The sequence below is a fragment of the Coffea arabica genome, chromosome 2e (assembly GCF_036785885.1).
Source record: "Coffea arabica cultivar ET-39 chromosome 2e, Coffea Arabica ET-39 HiFi, whole genome shotgun sequence".
NCBI lineage: Eukaryota > Viridiplantae > Streptophyta > Magnoliopsida > Gentianales > Rubiaceae > Coffea > Coffea arabica.
The window spans coordinates 24609880-24633157 of NC_092313.1; the positions used below are offsets into that span (position 1 = coordinate 24609880).

At 33.2% G+C, this 23278-nt stretch overlaps 3 protein-coding genes across 4 annotated transcripts; 2 read left to right on the forward strand and 1 right to left on the reverse strand.

Moving 5' to 3' along the window:
• LOC113732098 (uric acid degradation bifunctional protein TTL-like) lies at positions 1-5193 on the forward strand. 2 transcript variants are annotated; one of them, XM_027257717.2, is made up of 6 exons: positions 1-1030; positions 1126-1223; positions 2199-2256; positions 2568-2669; positions 3128-3287; positions 4463-5193. In XM_027257717.2, exons 1-6 carry the CDS (start codon positions 896-898, stop codon positions 4909-4911), a joined length of 1002 nt encoding a protein of 333 aa, XP_027113518.1. In that variant the 5' UTR covers positions 1-895; the 3' UTR covers positions 4912-5193. The 2 variants fall into 2 exon arrangements, with proteins under 2 accessions (XP_027113518.1, XP_027113517.1); XM_027257716.2 differs by having other exon boundaries at positions 5-1030; positions 4460-5193.
• Positions 5194-14971: 9778 nt separating this feature from the next.
• Positions 14972-17190, forward strand: LOC113728798 (heavy metal-associated isoprenylated plant protein 4-like). Its single transcript, XM_072081430.1, has 4 exons — positions 14972-15309; positions 15835-16004; positions 16453-16540; positions 16644-17190. The coding sequence occupies exons 1-4, from the start codon at positions 15084-15086 to the stop codon at positions 16964-16966; spliced, it is 807 nt and encodes a 268-aa protein (XP_071937531.1). The 5' UTR covers positions 14972-15083; the 3' UTR covers positions 16967-17190.
• A 3127-nt stretch (positions 17191-20317) lies between these two features.
• LOC113729770 (uncharacterized) lies at positions 20318-21030 on the reverse strand. The gene is made up of 2 exons (XM_027254003.2): positions 20923-21030; positions 20318-20819 (listed from the first exon to the last, which is right to left on the reverse strand). The coding sequence occupies exons 1-2, from the start codon at positions 20998-21000 to the stop codon at positions 20418-20420; spliced, it is 480 nt and encodes a 159-aa protein (XP_027109804.1). The 5' UTR covers positions 21001-21030; the 3' UTR covers positions 20318-20417.
• Between the last annotated feature and the right edge of the window lie 2248 nt (positions 21031-23278).

Sequence of the window (23278 nt, forward strand, 5' to 3'; positions counted from 1 at the left end):
TAGGTATTGGGAATCTTGAGTCCACTTACTGTCATGTTCTGTTCTCTAGGCCGGAGAATTGATTAGAGTCATCGGACTGGATGCTACAATTTTCCGTCGGTGCCTGTTTCCATTTGTCTTGTCCACCACTCAACTACAAGACTAATAAAATAAAATAGACCACTAGAAAGCTGTCATAATTCTTATCTTAAATCTTGAATTGGTAAAACAATGGAGAAGTATTCGTTTATCATCGTTGGTAACATTTCATAGCTCGGCAAGTCCTTTTTGAAATTAGAATCCATCCTTCAAAACCTGAAAGCCAAGTACGGTCCCCTCATCACTCTCAGAATCGGGTCTCCCCATTTCATATTCGTTGGAAGTTCCTTGGCCCATAGAGCCTTTGTCAAGAATGGCACCATCTTCTCCAACCACCCGAAAGCTCTTCACATAACCAAAATCTTCAACAGCAACCAGCATAACGTCAGCTCTCTTACAGCCCACTAGACATTTTCTCTATTTAATGGTGCTGTTTTTTTTTTTTTTTGGTATCTCGTTAGCAAAAGGGCCCCAATATCTTCTTCCTAAAATGCCCCTAAATGGCTGCCCGCCTAGGCGAGAAAAAAGATGTTTTGGGTGGCACAGCCTAATCGGTCATTTATTGGCACGACATTTTCATTTAAGGACCAATTGCGTATAAAAAAAGCTTTCAAGGATCAAATCGGTGTTAGTGAAAAAGTTTAGGGACTAAATTAGTGATTTTCCCAAAAGCAATTCTCCCTTATAGTATGCAAATTAACAGAAAGGGCCAACTGTCCTCTGGTGCCAATTTGAGACGACTTTAAGGTCACTTTTCATCAAGAATTCAATCTTCTCCCTCCAAATTCTCGTACAGTGCTTGGTAGAGACGGAATTAATGGGAGTGTTTGATCAGAAAGATTTCTTGGGATGCTGTGGAAGCACCAAATTTGCCAAAGAAATGGTCTTGTCCGGGCCTTTCTCCAATTATCAGCAAGCTGTTGAGGCTGCCAGAGACATCTGGTTCAACAAGGTCTCTCTTTCTCTTTTCCATATTCATATATATATATATATATATATATATTTTGTTGGGTATAATATGGGATACATGATAGAACATTTTTTCAGGTGGATGTAAATGGGTGGCTTGAAGCTTTTGCAGCTCATCCAAAAATTGGTGAAAGCCCTTCACACTCTCAGAAAACCAAAAGCAGTAGCAGTGCTCAGTCAGTTTTCCCACTCTCTCTCTCCCTCTTTTTCTTTTTGTATTTACATATTAAGTACTAATTACCATTACAGTGATGAATTTAGGTGAAATTATGTGAATGATTGCTAGGATATCAACAGATAGTAGGATTAAGTTCAGAACTACTGATTGATTGGATTTGGCCATGTTGGTTAGATAATACGCTATTCTTATGCGTATTACAAGAATAAGGGATAGTAGTTAAAGTGAACAATTTCATTTGAAGTTTCATATTTCGTACTATAAAGATTCGTTCTTTGTACTCATTGTAGCTCGGACTTTGGTTCTAGACTTTTAGGTGATTATCCAGTCCATTCTTGAAATGATTGTGGGTTGCCTTGGAGATTGAGATTTTAGAGGGGGTCGGGATCATTTAGCAAACTGGGATGGGATAGATGTTAGGCATCTAACTGGTACAATGTGCTTCCACGAAGTCTTCATAAATCGGTTCATGCCATGGATCGTTTTGCAACAGTTTATGGAGTATTAGAACTGGATCAATTTCATATGGTTAGTTACTTTATAATAGTTGCAGATTTGAGAGTTGCATAATAAGTTCCAGTTAGAAACACAAACTGATTTATGGATTTTCCCCCCCAATTTGTCTCAGAAATTAGGAAAGAAATGATGAAGAAATCTGTGTAGTTGACATTAAAAACAGAGTCAAAACTCGTTTGTATTCAATAAGAACAAGCCCTTTTGTCAGAAGTTAGGTAAATTCTGTTATGAGAAAAGAGAGAGGAGTGAAATCCATATATGTATATAATTTTTTTTGAGTGATTCTCACACTAGGAAATTATGGCTGAATTCAAAACTAAGAGAGAATGCTGCTACCTGTTACTGTGAATCAAAGAAGAGTTGGATGTACTAAAATGATCTTGTATTTTGTATTGCTTCATTACACATAGGCAGCTGCCTCATGTGATTCTAAGAAAGGTGAAACCCTCTTTTGTAGGTGGAGTGAGGGGGAACAATCAACAGCTTTAGCCAGTGCTACAGATTCTAGCTTCCAGGTGTTGGCATATCTCCAGACCACCTCTTCTATTTCAACCTGTCATGAAATCCCAACTTCTCTGCCAGAACATGGTTTGAGGAATACGACTTATTTTGATGGCCATTTGCTGCTTTTCAAGTGTTAAATATTGTCTCGATTAGAAGTCAGATTTTCAGTCAATCTTGTTGGCCACTGGCTGGCTGCTTGTTTTGCTGTAATAATTGTCTTAGGATGGAAGGCTTCACTGCACAAGTACATGATTAATGTTCTTTTGGGCTTGAGTACCATTATTTTGTGTTTATCTTATTTGTTTGTTTCTGTATTTTTCAGGAACTGATCGAGTGGAATGCTCGTTACCTGCAAAAGTTTGGCATTGTCTTTCTCATATTTGCATCTGGAAGGACTACACTGGAAATTCTTGCAGAAATGAAGGTGAAGTTTGAAAGTTACAAGGCCATAAGTTTTTGTAGCAGAGTCTATTTTCTCCTGCAGAACTTGCTGACTCAGTTGTCCTCCATTAATTGGAGAAATTTTTTGAATAATTTACTATGTGTTCGTGAGTTTAAGGGAAAAGCAAAGGGCAAAAAGTGTGATGGTGAGAAAAAAAAAGAAAGAAATTAATGAAGAGAACCATTTTTCATGCAATTTGCTAGCTTTAGAGTTAGAAGAAAAGAAAGGATTTATGTCTACATTACTCAGATACCTTTGTATATTAGATTTTTGGTGCATGTGAAATGGACAAAGCTGACATTCAGTAATTTGTTATTAACTACATCTGGTTTCTCAACACCTTCATTAAAGTTTTCAAGCCCATTAATGGCCATTTAGTGTAGGATTAAGTTTGAGCCAATATATTGATTTTATTGCTCATCTCTTCTCCTTGTTTGCAGAAACGCTATGTGAACAGGCCTATAGTTGAGCTCGAGATTGCTGCGCAGGAACAGATGAAAATAACTGAATTACGACTTTCCAAGCTATTTTCTCTTCAAAAAGATGCTTCTTCTGAAGCTAAGACAGACAATGCCACTGACATTGTTAACAAAGCAGGAGGTAATCTTGCATTCAACCACTGCTCAATGCATTAAGATCTATTTGTTACCCCTTATGTCTCTCTGGGTATTGCTACATTTCCTTAACATGTATGCATTTTGACTCCAAATTATAACTTCTTGTTTTACTTTCTATATTTTACATATTTGGTCAAAATTCTTTCTAGTGCAGTTTTTATCCTAGTTCAAGGAATAAGTTTGATGTCTTAGTTTAACTTATTAGGCTTTGGTACTTCAAAAAACTTGAACACTTCTGCTTCAAGCTATCTAAGTATAGATGGCTATTATTTTAATTAGTTACTTATTGGTATGTTTAGGTATTTAAGAGTTTGAAATTGGTTATTTTGTTACTAAATCAGGGCTTACACGTTGTCCGCATCACTTTAACAGTCATTTAACAAATAATGATCAGTACTCTGCTAATGAGGTATGGCTTAGCAGACTATTTTGCAAATATGGTGTGTACTCAGCGATTCTTTTTCCAAAGACACAAATCACAATATTACCGTCAGGTTTAGAGCTGCCCCTGAACCAAGACAAATTTGATTGCATTATTGAGCTCCAGTGTTCCAGTTAAATTCACATTCTGGACATTTGGTTTGTTGCTGACTTGACTTATGCTTGAATCCGGCTGAGCAGATAGGAAAGCTTGTGTATGTCGCTCCAATTTATACGTACATATGCATCTATTGTCCACACAATTACATGCCAATAGTGAACCCAGTAGATCAACAATTGTTCAATGATAAGGTTACAAAAAGTAAAAGGAGAACTATCAGACAGTCTTCTATCTTCTCTTGTACAACAGTCAATTTGAGGTCATTTCATACTCTCTGGATTTATCTGATGCGCACATTCCATTCCTTCTTTTCTGAATGACATTTGTCTTGCATGATTACTCTCATCTGTAACCCACCTCTGGTTTGTGGACTATCTGCTTGCAGATTGGGGATGAGTAAACAAAATAGTTCTAGCCAAAATCTGCACTGTCATCTGATATAGATATGGATTAAATTGTCATAGTTTCTGTGTTAATGCCTAGTTCTGACATAAACTGTGAGCCCGCTGTAGACTGTTACCGTGCTAGTTTTCTTCTACATCTTAAAGTTAAATTTGTGTTCTTGGATATATCAGTCTTGTGTGTTATAAATGACTACATTTCTTGAATTATAGAAGATCGAATAAGTGTTATTGGGGGACATTTAACTAGTGAAGCGTCCACTGGGAAACCTTCCCAAGCTACTACTAGGACTCGGCCTCCCATCACAACCCATGTCCTGGATGTTGCACAGGGCTCTCCAGCTGCCGGTATTGAAGTTCAATTGGAAATTTGGGAAGGCAATGAACCACCATCAGCTTTTACTCAGTCTCATACAGGTCACTGGATACTTCAAGGGACTTCAATGACAGATAAAGATGGAAGGAGTGGTCAGTTGATTAGTATGGTTGACAATCTCAACGCTGGGATCTATTGCATTAGCTTTAACACTGGCAAATATAATCCTGCTGGTTTTTTCCCCTATGTCTCAATTGTCTTTGAAGTCAGGGAGTCTCAGAAGTTGGAACACTTCCATGTTCCTCTGCTGCTCTCGCCTTTCTCTTTCTCCACTTATCGTGGCAGTTAGTTGTAGTGATTGCTTTGGCAAAAGGAAGACAACATAAAGCAATGAACCCTTGCTTATGAAATGTGACCTATACCAACTGTTCACTGATCATCCAACTCAGTTACCAAGTATAAGATTCTCTCTGTAAAGTTGGCATTTCTATGATCCTCATTTTACAGCTATTGCAGACTTCAGATCGTGTTGATATGACTTTGTGCGGGCATTATCAACAAGTAAAAAAATTCATATGTTTGTGGAACTAACTTGATATTAATGTAAACAATTGTATTCTTGGTTGTGAAATACCTGTTTGATTTTCTTGTATCTGTCATTTGGTGGATATCAGTCTAGGTAAGAGGTGCCTTACAATGTCTGTGGTCATGATTACAATGCAGTCCGGGCATTCTTCAAGGACAAATTTTTCTCTGCGAGACAATGAATGAACAGTACAAATGAAACATTGACTTGGTTTTGGGGAAAAGCATTCTTTTGTGCCAATTTCTGTTACAAGAATCTGTTAAACAAAAAAGGGCTATTAAGTTTGATGGAAAAATCTTATTTGGGCTGGGGCTTTGGTCATAAATTACAGAAACTTGTGATTTCCCCAAAAAATTGCTCCTAGGTTCTGCCGGTAAATCTCTACTGGAGTACCTATGCATGAAAGTTCAAATCCAGATGTGGCTCTTAATTATGGGGAATCTAAATTGGGCTGGCTCTTAGGTCTACCACAGGATCTACTCATGAAAGTTCTGGTTGATCCAAAAAATTGGTCCTTAAACAAATTTGTTACTTTATTTTGTCTTAATTAGGCCGGAATGCATTAGTTTCACATGAATGACTCTAAAAAGCTTCAAAATATTCCAAGTAAAGTAAAAAATTTTTGCACAGTTAACTTTCAAGTTTCAAGAAGTGGTTATAGATGGACTAGTTTAATAGGAAATGGATCAAATAGTGCAGCAATCCATCTACAGTTTCACCCTCTCTTGTATACGTATATATATATGTATATGTGTGTGTGTGTAAGGCCCGAAAACAACTTAAGAGGGGGTGAATTAGGTTGATTATAAAACTAATCAAATTATGGGTACTTTTTGCTCAATATGAAATTTTTCTTCTTTTTTAAGTGATCACACAATGAATCAATCAATGAATGAATAATATCACTTGAGAGAAATAGAAAATATAAGCAATTTAAAGATCACAAGATAACAATAAATAAATAAGAAGGGAAGAATTGCAAACCAATTGACTACCAAACTTCTCTTGAACTTGTAAATCAATTCAAACAAATTTCTTCAAATTGATGAAATACAACCAATCTTATGTACAAAGGAAGGCTCACTTCCTCCTTGCCCCAATCTCCACTTGGTCAAGTTAGGAAGTTTTACTATCTCTCAGGACAACCCTCACAGAGTTACACTATTGAAATATTCATTCACAAATGAAAAGTTTACAATGAATTTCACACCACTAAAACTACAAATCTTCTTTGGAGTGTGTTTTCTCACTAAAACTACTCTATATCTTTTGTATCTTTAGTGTGCAAAAGTTATTTGAAATTTCTGACCATACTCTATTTATAGGAGACCAAAAAAGTGCTTCATTAATGCTTCCAACGGATAGAAAGTAACTGAAAAATCAACTAACCGTTGGGAGTATCGGACGTTCGGTACATCCGAAGCATGCGTCCGACAGCAGGCAGTGAGTTTGAAAAATCTTCTTCAATTCTACCGGACGTCCGGTGCTTGCATTCGAAAGCAGACGATGAGTTAGAAGGAATATCTCAATTCTATCGGACGTCCGGTATTGTCTTTGTGAGCGTCCGACAGCTATCGTCGAGTTTGAAGGATCTTATCGGAAGTCCGATACTTGCGTCTGATCGAGGTCAGTGAGTTAGGGGAAATGTCTTATTTCCTTCGGACGTCCGGTGATGGAGTTTTTCATGCATCCGAAGTTGCGCAATAATTATCGGACGTCTGATCCAGTCTTCACGAGTGTCCGACAGCTTTCAACACTCTTTGTCTCTTTCAATTGTATTTAATTTTTGAACCTGATTTGTTTCATTGCTGAAAAGATTTTTGAGGAGATATTAGTACTATCCATTTGTTTGTGAATATCAAAAGACAGGGATCAAGATCAACATTCTTCCCCTTTTTGATAATGACAAAACAATGGATGGAAGGAAGGAAAATGAGTAGAAACTCCCCCTTACTCATAGCATCCAAAACTATTAAGTACCATCATATAATATTATCAAATGAACTCCCCCTTACTCATAACATCCCAAACCAGCATCCATTTTGTAATTTCTCCCTCTTTTTGTCATCATAAAAGTAGAGAATAATTACCATAAAAAAAAATAGTAGTGGCAACCATCATCAGCCAATGACAGAAGAATAACATCAAAAGACACCAAAAATTATTAATGAACATCAATGAGACAAACATTCATATCAACCAACATTCATTAGTCATTTAAAAACTATCAAAGGAAACTTAGTTCAGGACATCAGAAATATCAAAAGCATTACAAAATACTTGTAGCGATCATACCTCTGTATTTCTTCTCATCAATTTTCGTACCTTCTTGAGTTTGAAGCACTTGGAATCCAAGGGAGAAATTCAAATTCCCATCATATTCATCTCAAACTCATTCAACATAATAGTGGAAAAAAATTCTTGCACAAACACTCATTAATAGCATCAAAGATAATATCATTCACATATATATGTACAAATAGAAGATCATTTGAACATTGTTTAGAAAAAAGAGTGGTATCCACAATGCCCCTTTTAAAAACATTCTCAACCAAGAGATTTGGATTTTTGAGAGTTAGCATCATATCTAATTATCCACATGCATTTCATGCCTCTTCTCATGTTTTTCCTCACATAGCAATCACTTTTCATGTGACCTTTTTAACAACAAAAATTACATATAACCAAAGAGTTATTTGCAAAATCAGGTTTAATAAATCTTACAAAATCATTTGCACCAGAATTTAATTTCTTCTCATGAGTGCCAAAATGAGTTTTTGTTCCATTTCCTTGAAAATGGTTTTGTTTCTTATGTTGGAGCAATTCATTTAAATTATTCATTTTTCTTTTCAAATCACCTTACTCCTTTTTGAACATTTCACAAAGACTTATTTTTCTATCAAACTTATTTTGTAAATCAATCTCATTTTTTTTCAAGAAATCATTTTCAGTTTTCAGCTTCTTGTTTTCTTGAAAAAGGCGTGTGTTATCCTGAAGAAGAAAACTAATTTTGTGTTTCAATTCCTTGTTTCTAACAATTCTTTCAAACTATCATGCAATTTTTTAATAAAAGATTCAAGATCATTATCAGTTTCATCATCATTATCAAATTGAGAGTTACAAGTTGTTACCTCATTATCTTTAATGGTCATAAAAGCCAATTGACTAGATTCTTCTTCCTCTTCAATTTTACTATCGGAATTGCACTCATTCCAAGTGAATTGGAAGTTGTTGAGTCTTGATTTTCTTCCTTCTTTCTTCTTCTTCATTGGACACTCACTCATGTAGTGTCCAAATTGACCGCATTCATAGCATTTGTCACCTTGCTTTTTGTTGGCCCTATACTTTCCTTTGTTTCTTACAATGTTGAATTGATTAGAATCTGAATTGGTAGGTCCTCCTTTTGTGAATCTCTTTTTGTTGAGGATTCTCTTGAAACTTTGTATGATGAGAGTAAGATCATTGTCATCAACATCCAAATCTTCTCTATCCAATGAAACCGAATCATCTACATCTTGAGATGCTTTTAGAATAATGCTCTTTCTTACCTTTGCATCTTCTTCTTCTTGTACCTTAGTCTTAAACTTCAGCTCATAAGAGATTAGAGAATTAATAAGAGATTCAATAGGTATAGAATTCAAATCTTTTGCCTCTTCAATAGCAGTCACTTTACTTTCCCAATCATTAGACAAAGCATTTAAGATTTTTCTGTTTTTCTCTCCTAAGGTATATTCTTTTTCCAAAACCTCTAAATTCTTAATAAAATTATTAAATTTACAATACATTTTATCAATATCTTCATGAGATTCCATCTTAAAAGACTCATATTTAGTAACTAAAATAGATTTCTTTTGTTCTCTAACATTCTCATTACCTTCATGAATTTCTCGCAGTTTGTCCCAAATTTCTTTAGTTAACTTACATCCCTTGACTCTAATAGATTCATTTGAATCTAAAGTACAATATAACACATTCATAACGTTTGCATTTAAGGTGAGATGCTTTCTATCCTCTGCAGTCAATTCATTTCTTATTTTTGGTTTAGATCTATGAGTATTTTCATCTACTACAGAGGTATCATATGGACCTTCATTAACAATAAATCACAATTCAATATCAATCGATTGCAATAAGATAATCATTTTTTCTTTCCAACTCACATAATTTGATCCATTAAATATTGGAGGTCAAATCATAGATTGTCCTTCAAAAAATATGGCATTGTTGGTTGTCATCTTTACTCCTAAGCCGTTTGAGTTTAATCTCTAGGAGACCAAATTCTGATACCAATTGTAAGGTCCGAAAACAACCTAAGAGGGGGGTGAATTAGGTTGATTATAATACTAATCAAATTATGGGCACTTTTTGTTCAATATGAAATTTACCCTCTTTTCTAAGTGATCACACAATGAATCAATCAATGAATGAACAATATCACTTGAGAGAAGTTGAAGATATAAGCAATTTAAAGATCACAAGATAACAATAAATAAATAAGAAGGGAAGAATTACAAACCAATTGACTACCAAGTTCCTCTTGAACTTGTAGATCAATTCAAACAAGTTTCTTCAAATTGATGAAATACAACCAATGTTGTGTACAAAGGAAGGCTCACTTCCTCCTTACCCCAATTTTCACTTGGTCAAGTTAGGAAGTTTTACTATCTCTCAGGACAACCCTCACAGAGCTATACTATTGAAGTATTCACTCACAAATGAAAAATTTACAATGAACTTCACACCACTAAAACTACAAATCTTCCTTGGAGAGTGTTTTCTCACTAAAACTACTCTATATCTTTTGTATCTTTAGTGTGCAAAAGTTATTTGAAATTTCTGACCATGCTCTATTTATAGGAGACCAAAAAAGTGCTTCATTAATTCTTCCAATGAATAGAAAGTAACTGAAAAGTCAACTAGCCGTTGGGAGTATCGGACGTTCGGTACATCCGAAGTATGCGTCCGACAGTAGGTAGTGAGTTTGAAAAATCTTCTTCAATTCTATCGGACGTCCGGTGCTTGCGTCCAAAACCAGACGATGAGTTAGAAGAAATATCTCAATTCTATCGGACGTCCGATGCTTGCGTCCGGTCGAAGTCAGTGAGTTAGGGGGAATGTCTTATTTCCTTCGGACGTCTGGTGATGGAGTTCTTCATGCGTCCGAAGTTGCGCAATGATTATCGGACGTCCGATCCAATCTTCACGAGCGTCCGACAGCTTTCAGCACTTTTTGTCTCTTTCAATTGTACTTAATCTTTAAACCTGATTTGTTTCATTGCTAAAAGGATCTTTGCGGAGATATTAGTACTATCCATTTGTTTTGTAAATATCAAAAGACAGGGATCAAGATCAACAATATGTACTAGAGGTACCTTAGCTAGGCCCCTAGTAGCTTAATTGAACATATAGCAACATATTTTTTAGTATACAATGAACAAAATACAGGAGAAAAATTAAGTATCAAAATAATTAAAATTTGCTATGAAAAGAAATTCCATCTATGAAATTAACCACCTACCCCTCCCCCGATTTTATAAGGAATGAAATTAGCCCCCTAATTATTGTGATTTGGAAAAAGAATTTTGAACCTATATTACGTTACATGATGATATCAAAAAGGAGAGAAAGTAAATACACTATGAATGCATTATCAATTCAATAGCAACATAGCTTTAATTGTAATTAAACCAAAAGTTGTCAATTGAGTCTACAATTTCTCTTAAGCGAAAGTAAATAACCATATTATGATTATGGGAAATACGTAAAAAAAATCTATGAAATCCATCACTATCTTGAGGTTAATGAAGGAAGGCAATAAAGCAAGTGCACGGTTAAGTACAATTGGAAAGAAAAAAAGTTGATTTTCTATACAAGTTTGAGAAATGAGTTATGGTACAATAGGAAAAGACACTTTAATGGATCATATAAAGGAGTTATTTAAATATAAGAATTGGGCGAGCTACTAATTAAACATAATTAATCAATATCCAAGAACTAAAAGTTTTTCATTAATTTGTAAAACTTGATCCTATGGTCATAAATCAACACATAAAAAGCGTAGAAATCCATATAGTTAAGCAAAATGACCTACAGTGAAAATCTTTTGTCTTAACCTATACAGTAGATCTTCTGTTTTGGCCCATCAAGGAAGAAGTGGGGAAATAAAAAATGATAAAAAAAATCACAACTTCCTCAAAGGAGAGCTATGCCACTTGTTAAAAAATTGGGGTGATACAATAAACTCCCATGTTTTCTTATATATATATATATATATATATATATATATATATATATATATATATATATATATATATATATATAATAGATAGAAAATCCATTGGGTTCAGAAAGTATAACATAAGCGTCAGACTTGTTTGGTTTGGCATGAACAAAGGGACAAAAAAAAAATGAAATGCAAGGGGTAAGAAATATTAGAGTCATACCACTTGTCAAGTTTTTAGGAAATCATGTGGCAAGAATGGAGGCAAACAACTAAACCCCTTTTTTCTTATATATAAGATATATAAAATAGATAGAAAACCCACTGGGTTCAAAAAGGATAACATAAGCGTCATACTTGTTTGGTTTGGCATGAACAAAGGGACAAAAAAAAAATGATATGCAATGGATAAGAAATATTATAGTCATGCCACTTGTCAAGCTATTAGGAAATCATGTGGCAAGAAAGGAGGCAAACAACTAAACCCCCTTTTTTCTTGTATACAAGATAGATGTGTGTGTGTATATATATATATATATACTAGTTGAGATTGATTGTGCAGTGCCCACCCAAAACCTTTCAATTGCAATCATAATTTTGGAAAAATATAATGAATTGTTTGTACTTATTTATTTTAATATGTAGTCTTTGTTTAATTTTTGAGCTAACAATCATCAAAATGTTTCTTTTTTATTTTTCTTCTCTACCTATATATAGTTGGGTAATTGCAGACAACTTTAGTATTTCTAACTAACAATTATGAAAATCAACCAACGTCCAAGCAAGATAAAGTAGTAAGAAAGACTAACAGGGAAAAAGTAAGTTAAATAGCCCTCCAAGATTTCCTTCAATTTAATCATTAAACTTAATAGTCAAAAGTGTTGGAAACATATATAATGATACTTGTTAAAGCTTGTACCTCATTTTTCAGTTATGGTCCAACTGTTTGCAAGAAAGTTATCAAATTATAGCTGATTAACTGATAAGGAACTCCACCGAAAATAACTGCCTAAGTAACATTTAATCAAGCAATAAAGGCAAGTTTTTAGTAGCATGATAAACCTGGCTAAAAGCAATTAGAAAACTCAATGTGGCCGAAACTAACCTAAATTCTAGAAAATAGAGGCATCAGACATTTCAGAAAACATTCTCTTAGCATGCTAACAAACGGGTGAATAAGTATAGTAACAAAAAGCAATTCAAAGAAAATCTTACGAAGCAAGAAAAGGATGAGGAACTTCAGAGCTATTCATTTCTATTCTATGGAAATGAGAAGAAGAAAAGTAAGAAAAGCTTTTAAGCTTAATCTAGTTTATATGTTTCCTATTATAAAGATTTACATCTAAAAAAAGAGTCAATGATAAGTAAATTAACCCATTGCTTTGTGCTCTAATATAATGGTGGAGGTATGATAAAAGCACAGCTAATAGCTGATCAAATGGCAAGTATTTTTTAAAAGTACAATGTAACTTCAAGGGAAAAAGCAAACATTCAATCACATTAGGTAATTCAAGGTAGTAGAACAGTAAAACATGATCAGTATTATCATCCTATGCAAAAAGAAAAGAAAGTCCAAGGACAACGTTTGCAAAGTGATGGTCAAAGGTTTTAAACTTTAGCAAAGTGCACCATAAAGCTGTGTGTTAACTTTACAATCGAATGGTAACTAAGAACATAACAGGTGATCAATGAAAATCCACCAATAAAGAAAAATTAATTTTATAAAATAAATAGAAAAATAAAAGGGTTCTTTTTCTTTTATACATTTTTTTCAACACTAAAATATAACTTTTATTAGATTTTTTCTCAAAGACAGAATATAGTTATAGTTACTCTCTAAATAAATAAGGTTGCATTTATAATTTTAATTTAATAATATACACAAATTATAAATAAAGCTACGTTTACACTAAGACTCGCTAATTTTTTCTTTGATCATGAGAGCGTAAAATGAATTTTGTTTAATGCGCCTTTTCTCTCATCGCAAAAATATAAATTTTGACTGTTTCTTTAACACTGGATTTACGGTCGTAGTTGTTAGCCCTTCGCTTCAATCCACTTATAATACTACGAAATAAATTATCTTAATGTAGGATCTATTCTATGATTACAAAGATATAATTTCCCGGTGCTTCTTTTTTCTCTAAATCTCAAACAACAAAAAATCTACAAAAGTTAAAAAACTAAAGCACAAATTCTCACAATGATACCCTCATATTTCTTTTTAAATAAATAACCTTGCATTTACATTTAGAGTTGTTAGGCTCCGTATTTAATTTCAATGCTCTACACTAATTATATAAATAAATTTCATCCATTTATTTATACGCACAAACCAATACACAAACCGGAAAAACAATAAATTAGTGCTACAATTTGTCGGATTTACTGTTCTTTTTTCCTTCATAGCATTTAGTTAGGCTGTCTTTTCTATCATCATACTTCATATCACATGATTATTCCATGACCCAAAATTTACAACCCACTTGAATCCCTACAATAAGAGAACAAAGATTAAGTAGCAAAAGAAATGCAAGCTTGAACTCCTAAAGCACCACGTGGCGGCATTTTGGGTAGCTACAGTAAGTTCTCATATTATTTTTAGATATATAGTCAAGGGAGGGAAAAAAAAAAAAGAAGAAAAAGGAAAGTAAGGTTAAGCAAAGCAGACTTGTGAGGGGGAACAAAAATGCGTATGAAAGCAATCAGTTAACATGGCCCCCGTCATCTACCTTGGGGAGCTGCCCATGGATGATATAGAAAACCATTGAGACAAAAAGAAAACAAGAGAGAGAGAGAGAGTGGGAGGTGGTAAATATAGTAGTTTAGGTAAAAAGTATGTTTCCAAAAGCAAAGAAATAGTTCTTACCAATTGGTTCAAGACGAAGGTATAGGTTTGTGCAAAAGGTGACGCTGGCAGGTGGAGTTGGTGTGACCCGATCATCTAATTGAGAGTAATTATGCATATACAGTTTCTTGAGTTTGATGAACAAGAAACTATTTTGGTTACAAATAGTCAAAAACAAGTATTTAGCTCAATCGAATTGCACTGTGTATAAACTAGTCTACGGCCACCAATGAAAGTAGAAATTGACTCGAAGAAATCCTGTTGTCAAGACTTGATCGATTTGTACCCCAGGTATTAAAGAACTACACCAGAGAGCCAAGAAAGTTGATTGCAAAAGGAACTTTAAATTTTTTTTTTTCAGTAGTAATCACCTAAACAAATCAAGTTTTGGGCCGAAACACTCCAGCAAATTATGCCCCACTCTTTGAAATTTGGATATTCATAACAATACTACTATTACTATAAGAGTTCGTCCTATTTTGGTTTTTGTATCAAGTAATCTTGTTCATGTTTGTCATAGTCTCCTTTTCATAAGTGAACTTAGGTAAGAAATTAGACGATAATACACACTTTTTTTTGGCTAAAATTTCTAAATGCAAGTGAACTAATTTCATCAATTCCCACCAACCAGTTGCCTTGAAAAATACGTCAGCTAATGGATGCCTAGAATGGAACTACATTTCATTTCTACATTTCTCTAGTTTAACTTCCAATTAGTACTTAGTGATGAATTGTTCTCCTCAAATGGCCATTTCTAATTATGTCTGACATGTAATGAGTCCTGTTCTCAAGTGGGATTGTCTTCAGTTAATTACTTTCCAAAGTTCGTAGCAATTGTTGAAAATCTCATACATAGTTTTAGCAATTATGTCGAAAGAAGAAAAGAAAGAGAAAGAGAAAGGGAAAGAGAAAGAGAAAGAAATTGAAGTGATTACTGCAAAGAAAGAGAAAGAGAAAGAGAAAGGGAAAGAGAAAGAGAAAGAAATTGAAGTGATTACGAAAGAAATTGAAGTGATTACTGCAGTTTACAGAATTAATCTGCATTGTCCCAAGTGTGCTCATGATATCCGGAGACCCCTCTTGAGGATCTCAGGTATGACTAGCATATCCATTTGTAAATTCAGTATATAGGAAAACTGTAGATCTTGCTTTTCCACACACAAAAAGAAATGAAAATGTTGCTTTATTCTAAACTAGAGAAAGCTAATCTGCAAGAAACTGATCGAAAAATGTAAGAACAAAATTTGATCGTTACTAATCCACTGGTGCATGCTATAATTTCATTAATTTTCAGATGGCCTGTGTACTAGGATGGATTCAACATTCTAAGGTGTTACTAGGATGGATTCAAATTTTGGTTGGGATGTCCGAGAAAATCTTCTGGCTAGAAAAGATGGAATTGGTTTTTCATAGGCAGTAAATCGAAGATGGTTTCAAGAACTGTGGCTTAATTTTTTTCTTTTTAATTTTTTGTAATAATATGTCATCCTAGATAGCCAAAACTTTTGATTTTGTTCTTTCTTTTTGGATTTTATCTTCTTTTATTTCTTTTCCATTTATCTTCAGCAACTATTGGAGGCATCTGTGTAACATCATCACTTTATGCTGGTGCTCCCAGGTGTTCACAGCGTAGACGTAAAACATGAGAAGAATGAGGTGACAATAAAAGGAGCCATCGTAGCAAAGAAGATACATGAAAGGCTACAAAAATGGAGCAAGAAGAAAGTTGAGCTAATATCCGAAACCAAGGTCAAGGAAGCAGAAAAAGGAGCTAAAGAAACCAAAAAGGTAATATCGCTTATTCAAGTATTTATACATATCAAACGTCAAACCATTCCTTAAAATGACAAAGCATCCTACTTGAACAGACTGCTAAATGAAGACAATATCAAACATCATAAATTGTTATAGCCTTTAATCGAAAATTTTGTTCTTGACCTGTTATTGCAGGAGCACCCAAAGATCTATTTACTTAGAGAGGTGTAACAAAGTTATAAGAAATGACATTTGCCATTTTCAGCACATTATTGAAGTTGAACTTGATAAAAGTAAAAATTAGTAGTCAAATTGCACATTCCTTTGTTATCTTGACAAATTTTCTCAAAGATCTCTCGTGGGTTATTGATTTTCATGTATTGAAAGGTAAGATAGAAAGAGCAATGTTGCTGTTTTACCATCTAGTGTTTATATCACTGTGGATCATGTTTACTAATTATGCTTTCATTTTTTTGTGAAGGAAACTATCAAGACAATATTAATAAAGTCTTACATGCATTGTGCCGAATGTGAGCGTGAAATAAGAAAGAGATTACTAAAGCACAAAGGTATTAACATATTTTTATGAAACTTTTTATGGGATTATTAATTACTTTATTTTTTCAATGTTTTCTGGTTCTGAAATATGAAGCTGACATACTGCTAATGCAGGCATTCATAATGTCAAAACAGACATTAAAGCTCAAACCATATCTATTGAAGGAGTCATCGAGGTTGAAAAACTCCTTACGTACATGCGGAAAAAAGTCCACAAATATGCAGAGATCATTCCTCCAAAAGCGAAAGAGAAAGAAAAAGAGAAAAAGGACGAAAAGAAAGAAAAAGAAAAAATTGAAGTAAAAATTGTTGAGTTTAAAGAAGTAGAGAAAGTAGCAGCAAAAACTAAGGAAGGCGACACTCCATATTTTGTTCATTACGTATACGCCCCTCAATTGTTTAGTGATGAAAATCCTAACGCTTGCTCCATAATGTAGCTTATTCTGTAATGTAGCTGAACTTAAATTGGTTAGGGAGGATGGTCATCTTCACAACTTTATTGTGTGAAAATTAAGGCCATGCTACCCCAAAGATAAGGGACGAAATTTATTTTGGTGGGCAAGTTGATAGTTTGTCCTGGTAGGTATGTAGTATATCCTTAGTCATAAATCACATTGATTTGGCCATCTTTTAATACAAAAGAAGCCAATCCAATACTTTATATAGTTGAATTTCTCACCAAATCTTGATCATTAAAATGGTCCAAAAAATATGTATATCATAGTACTTGTCAATTGCCTTTTGAGTATGTTGGTGGAATTACCTTAACTAACCGTGTGTATTTGCCGCTTAAATTGACAAAAAAGAACAAATGGAGAGGTGCAATCTGTGAGTGGGTCTTAGTTAAGGCTTAGCAGTAACTCCTGTGTAGTCCCTTTCCCGTTCTCACATCGATTCTGAGAGGTGTGTGTGTGTGGTACTTAAGGTCCATGGACATACTCGAAAGTCAACAATTGCCTTTTGAATATGTTGGTGGAATTACCTTAGGTAACCGTGTGTATTTGCCGCTTAAATTGACAAAAAAAAAAAAGTACTTGTGTTAAAAGAATTAATTACATTTGAACTTTGAAAAAACAAAATGAGGCCTTATTGAAAATGTACACATATAGGATGTTTATTGGTGATTATGTCAACAATTAACTAGTGAAACAGATTTTAAGATCTCTTCTGTGGAAGTTGTTCCTTTTCATTGTCTTTATTTTTTGGAGATAATTTAATATTGTCATGGATTCATTAGCCAAAAAATAGCTTTAAACAAATCAAGTATGTCAATTTATAGTACCACTTTTTGTGTCAAGTACATCACGATTTTGTGTTAATACTTGATGCTGAGGATTATCATGAAAAGAAAGAAACTGTAATTGATTATGGACCGAATCAAGAAATATATCTATGCAAGAAAGTGATTATGCATAGGCATTTATTTAAGGTCCCTTAATTTGTATCGTTACATCGATTCAAGCTATGGTTTAATCAAAGGTGGGCATTTCTTTTTTGAGAGATTCAATTCTTGCAGAGATTTATTGTCTTTGCTGTTTGAGCACATTCATCATTTCAGCGAACTCCGTTTGGCCAAAATATATATATTCAAGGCTTTGACCTGCCAAAATATGATAAAGGATTGCTAATGGTTTATTCCATTAGCTTCTTGAGTTGTACTACCAAAGAACAATTTCAATGGCCCATGATTTTTTTGTAATTTAATGAATCTCCATTTAGAGAAAAAAAATCAAATGTAGGGTCCGTTTGTTTCGGGTGAAAATGTTTTCCAGGAAAATATTTTCCTAATTTCCCGTATTTGGTTGCACAAAAGTTACTGAAAACATTTTCCTATGTAAAATATTTTCACTCATCTTATGGAAAACAACTTCCCTTCCAAACTTACTGAAATTGTTTTTCGAAATGCATGCATCCCGCCTGTAGTATGTTCCAAACTTACTGAAAACATCTTGTAGTATGTTTTTCTTTTTTTTTTTTAGTGTAAACAGGAGGACTCGAACCCAAGACCTCTTCCTTACACTCCCTCCCCCTAGTATATTCAAAATAAAAAACAAAACCTCATCCTGCTCATCCTATGCTAGTAATTAATTATGTATAATAGGGACATTCTTTTCTAGAGAAACTTTCAGCAGTGAGAGTGCAAGATATATGTCACAATAAGCATTGCATGTGATTGATATTTGACACTAAATGGCCAGCAATTTGTTTATTGCTTAAGGAGATATTTTTTATTCATATATACATTTCTCCAAGATTTTTTAAAGTTAAATAATGAGATAAATTTTCTTATTTTGCATGGGAAGAAATATGTAGTTATAATGTGTAGAAAGTAAAAATAGAGATAAAAGTGAAAATATTTCAAAAGTTAAACAAACACCAGAAAAATGAAGTAAGAAAATATTTTCAATAAACTAACCAAACACCTGAAAATGATGAAAGGGAAATGATTTTCATGGAAAATTACTTCCACGGAAAATATTTTCTCAAGGAAAACATTTTACTTCCAACCAAACAGACCCGTAATGCGGAGTAATTTTGGAGAGGTTCATTGGTATATATATCGACAACACAAATATCTTCTCACCGAGGAATTGAGTTGATGATTGAAAATTCTAATTTCATTTTTAACATTCTTTTTAAATGTTTATCAAACCACTTTCCTTGGGATGGGATTGGATGTGATGGACTTGTGGTTGATAATTTATGTGTTGAAAAATATTTAATTTGCAGTAGTTTCAGTTACAATTAGATTTTCAGTCTATATAATTAACAAATACTTTTTATATTTGAGTGAAATACGTTTTTTGGTCACCTTTTTAAGCTAGAGAAAATGACGGTGAATTCGGTTGTGATTTTAATTGCATCTTTAGCTTTTGTTATCATTGGGTAGCATGCATCAACTTCAGTAGCCATATAATATTGGTATTCCTTTCCTTGTTTTGGAGGGGAGAAAAAAGGAATAGTTAGAGTTTCTTGGGCGATAAAAAGAATTCTAAAAGTTGCAAGTGCTTAAAAATTCATATTTCTATTTGCTTACTACTTGCGCGAGTTTAGTTAACTTGTACCCATACGTACATATAATTGATTCAATTATGTGATAAACACAGAAAGTTAGCCTTAATACAGCCACCGTTAAATATGCTTATGCATCTTGGTGAATATTGATATTAGAATCTAATCCTTCATAGATTCCAATATCTTGTGTTTAAGTACGTAATTTTATCTAAATGCTGCTAACCAATAGATTGGTTATTCCAAGTGATATATAAGTTAAAATTAAGAGTCACTCTCTAAAAGATAATATAATATTTTTATTAGTTTTTTCACTTTGACATTTAAAAAGGTTGCTTTAATTTTCCCACCTATCAATATATATTTTTCATACTTTTAAGTTTTGAATTTGAGGATTGTATTGTAAAATCACCCAAATCCAATTTATCCAAACAAAACCATGATTAGTTGTTCACTCAATTTTTTGGATAGATGAAATATTTCACATAATATTTCGCTTGTATCATAAATAAATTTTCCAACATGCCATTTTATATTTCTAACTATCTTTTTATCTCACATACATCATATCACATCACATCTTAAAAAGTATTACAATAATTATTCTAAATAATATTTCGAATATTACTTTATCCAGACACATTAAGTCCTCAAATTGTGGGACGGAAGGAGTATTTATTAACTAAAAGTATTGCCTTATAGAAATGAACTACAAAAGAACCTTCCAAAGTGCAATATGAAGAAAACATACGAAAAAGGGCTTGATGATACGAAATCTAAAAGCATATTGCTGCTTGTTGAATTCAAGCAGCTTGAGAAATTGAGAAACTAACATTACGAAAAAGGACTGCAAATCTAAAGAATTACATGCAAAATCTAAAGAATATTGTTTGTAGGAGGACCCCCAGCCGTGTTAGTTGGATAGCCAGTTCCTATAGCAGCAGTGTTGGAGGCAAGATTGCCAGTTCCTGTGGCAGCAGCGTTGGAGGCAAGTTTGCTGGTGGTGCCATGACCAGTATATGGACCTTGGCAGTCCTCCCCACATGTCTGGTGAGGAGTGGAGTAGCCCTCATTGCCCAGGCTAGCACCATAATCAGGATCTATTATAGCATCAGTTGGGAGTTGGTTAGCATTCTTGCTGTGTGAATACTTGGCCTCTTGCTGTGCCACCTTTTCTGCAGCTTTGTTCACATGTAGATCCATTGCAGCTTCTGCCTCCCTTGCCAGTCTTACCTCTTTTGCAACTTGAATTCTTGTTTTAGCCAAATCTACCTCTTCCTGTAATAATTTGATGAAAATTAATGGTTGCACATAACATGAAAATTGTACACACCGATGAACTTTACCTTTATTTAATTTTTTTTGTTTCATCTTTACTTACCTTTTCCTCCTCCTTTGCCTGAGCCTTGGCCTTGCGCATATGACTCATGTCATTCAACTTTTCTTTGATAGTCTGCATGTTTCTAGTCTTCCTATATCCTTCAGTGTTGTTTTATTCAATGATGATTGTTTGTTCATTTACGATTACAACCCAAACTGCTGCCCAGCTTATATAGCGTCACAAACTAGATCAAGGACACAGTCAAATAGATCTGATTTGTAGCATAAACGGCTAATTAATATGCCATGACATGCGTAAACTGTAAACTATATATGGAGCTTTTATTGGAATACGCTTTCATTTGAACGATTCTTTTAAATATGAGTGGCTACAAGTAATTAGCTTAGACTTGAATTATTCAATCCCACAAATATATCTCTGGTCAATAAGGAACTAAATTCTAAAGATATATCTGTGGTCAATAGAAAACTATAGATTTGATGAACTCACATGGTATATTAACTCGATCCTTGACTTATATAGTTTGCTATTTCTTTGAAATGTAATATTGGATAAAACCATGTAACTTTTCTCTTATTGTTAAAAAAATATGCATGGATCATGAAGAGCTAATCGAATTGTTCTCTCCTATTTGATCAAGGATCGAGTCTTTTTTTTTTTTTAGAAAAATGTCTTTTTTATTTTATTAATGGAAGAGATATACAATATATTCCTCTTACAGACGTCTAATTTTCCGAACTGAAGGCAAACCTAACTTGTTTAGACGAATTGCCCCACGAGCTTCCCTTGGGAATATACTAAAGCTGTCATAAACCTTGAGTTGTTGGTGTTATACAAGGATCGAGTCTTGATTGAACAATAACAATAAGTTCAGAATCATTGTTGTTATCTTCATAAATGTTTGTTTTATTTATAGATTTCTCTAGGTTTCATGTTTTTCTTCTTCTTCTTCTTCCTTTTTTTTTTTTGGCCAATTTACCGGCAATATAGATAACTTTGACATTAAACAGATTGAATTTATCTTTCTCCTTTTGAAACTTTAAGTGGGTACATATATGAATTTGTGGATATTCAGTAGTGTATGAGTTATAACTGAAAATTATTTACCGTATGTTGTGTCTTTGATCTTCAAATTTACATTTTCATACTGTTAATTATCTAGGAATTGAAAAGTAAATTTTTAAAGAAAAATTGTGACATATTAAATTTACGTGTCTTTATGAAGAATAATAAGTTACTAAATTTATTTTAAAATAGTGACTTATTAATTTTATGTTAGTCATTTAATATTACAATTTTTTTCCCGTTACGAGGAAGTAAAGACAAGAAGTCATTCACATTTTCTCTCTCTACATTTGACTTTCGTCCTTAATAAGACTTTTCTTGTCATCCATGTGTATACTCTTCTAGCGCTGAAGCATAATTAATTTAAAGATAAGATTATATCTTTAGTGAACATATATAAATCTAAACAAATATCTATATGCAATAATGGCAAAGAGCCACATATATTCCAACAAAGTATAGTACTAGAACTTTTATGTACTTATACAACAAGAAAATAATTTCTAATTTTATGTGCTATTGATCAATCTAATTCATTTTGTATAACCTAAGGTTTCATTTGAAATCTATCCAAAAGGAAATCAATCAAGTATTTATCATTTTAATTTATACGAAACGACCTAGCATAGGATAATTCTATACTCGTTTGGCTTTTTAATTTCTTGAGAAAAGCTTAATAAAATAAATATTTTAACATTGTTGATAATCATAAAATAGACTTAAATTACAATCTAAACTTCTTGCACTAGTGAATTGGCTTTTGTTTTAAAATTTATTTACACTCCTAGTATGCCTTACTTGTTTCTTCTAGAACTTAAAGCAGTATTTTTTTGATACCACGCTAATATAATACTTTCATTAGCTTTTTTTTAATACTTTCGTTATTTTACCAGCTCATAAAAACTTTCATTCCTCTAACTTCTGTTTAAATAATTTATCGATAAAAATAAAAAAAAGGTACATTAACAATACATAATGAGATATTGCAACTTTGATATATTTATTTGAATGTTAAGATGCTCAATTCACAACATACCCAATCAACTTTACGAAGAGTTATGAACTACGTACTTGCATGACTTATAAGCAACACCAAGCATTCAACAAAATAAAAATAAAAATATACTTTAGAATCCCATTAATTTATTCTAGAAAAAGGCAATATATCCTTGGGAATTATTCATCAAATATTTACTTAAGCAATGATATTAATCATATGAAAAAGTGATATCAATTTATGTCTAAACAATGTATTTCCTAGTACAACTGCCATAGACAACATGTTATAAAACTTGTTATGGGGCTTCTCAAACCAAAAAAAATCTAATTT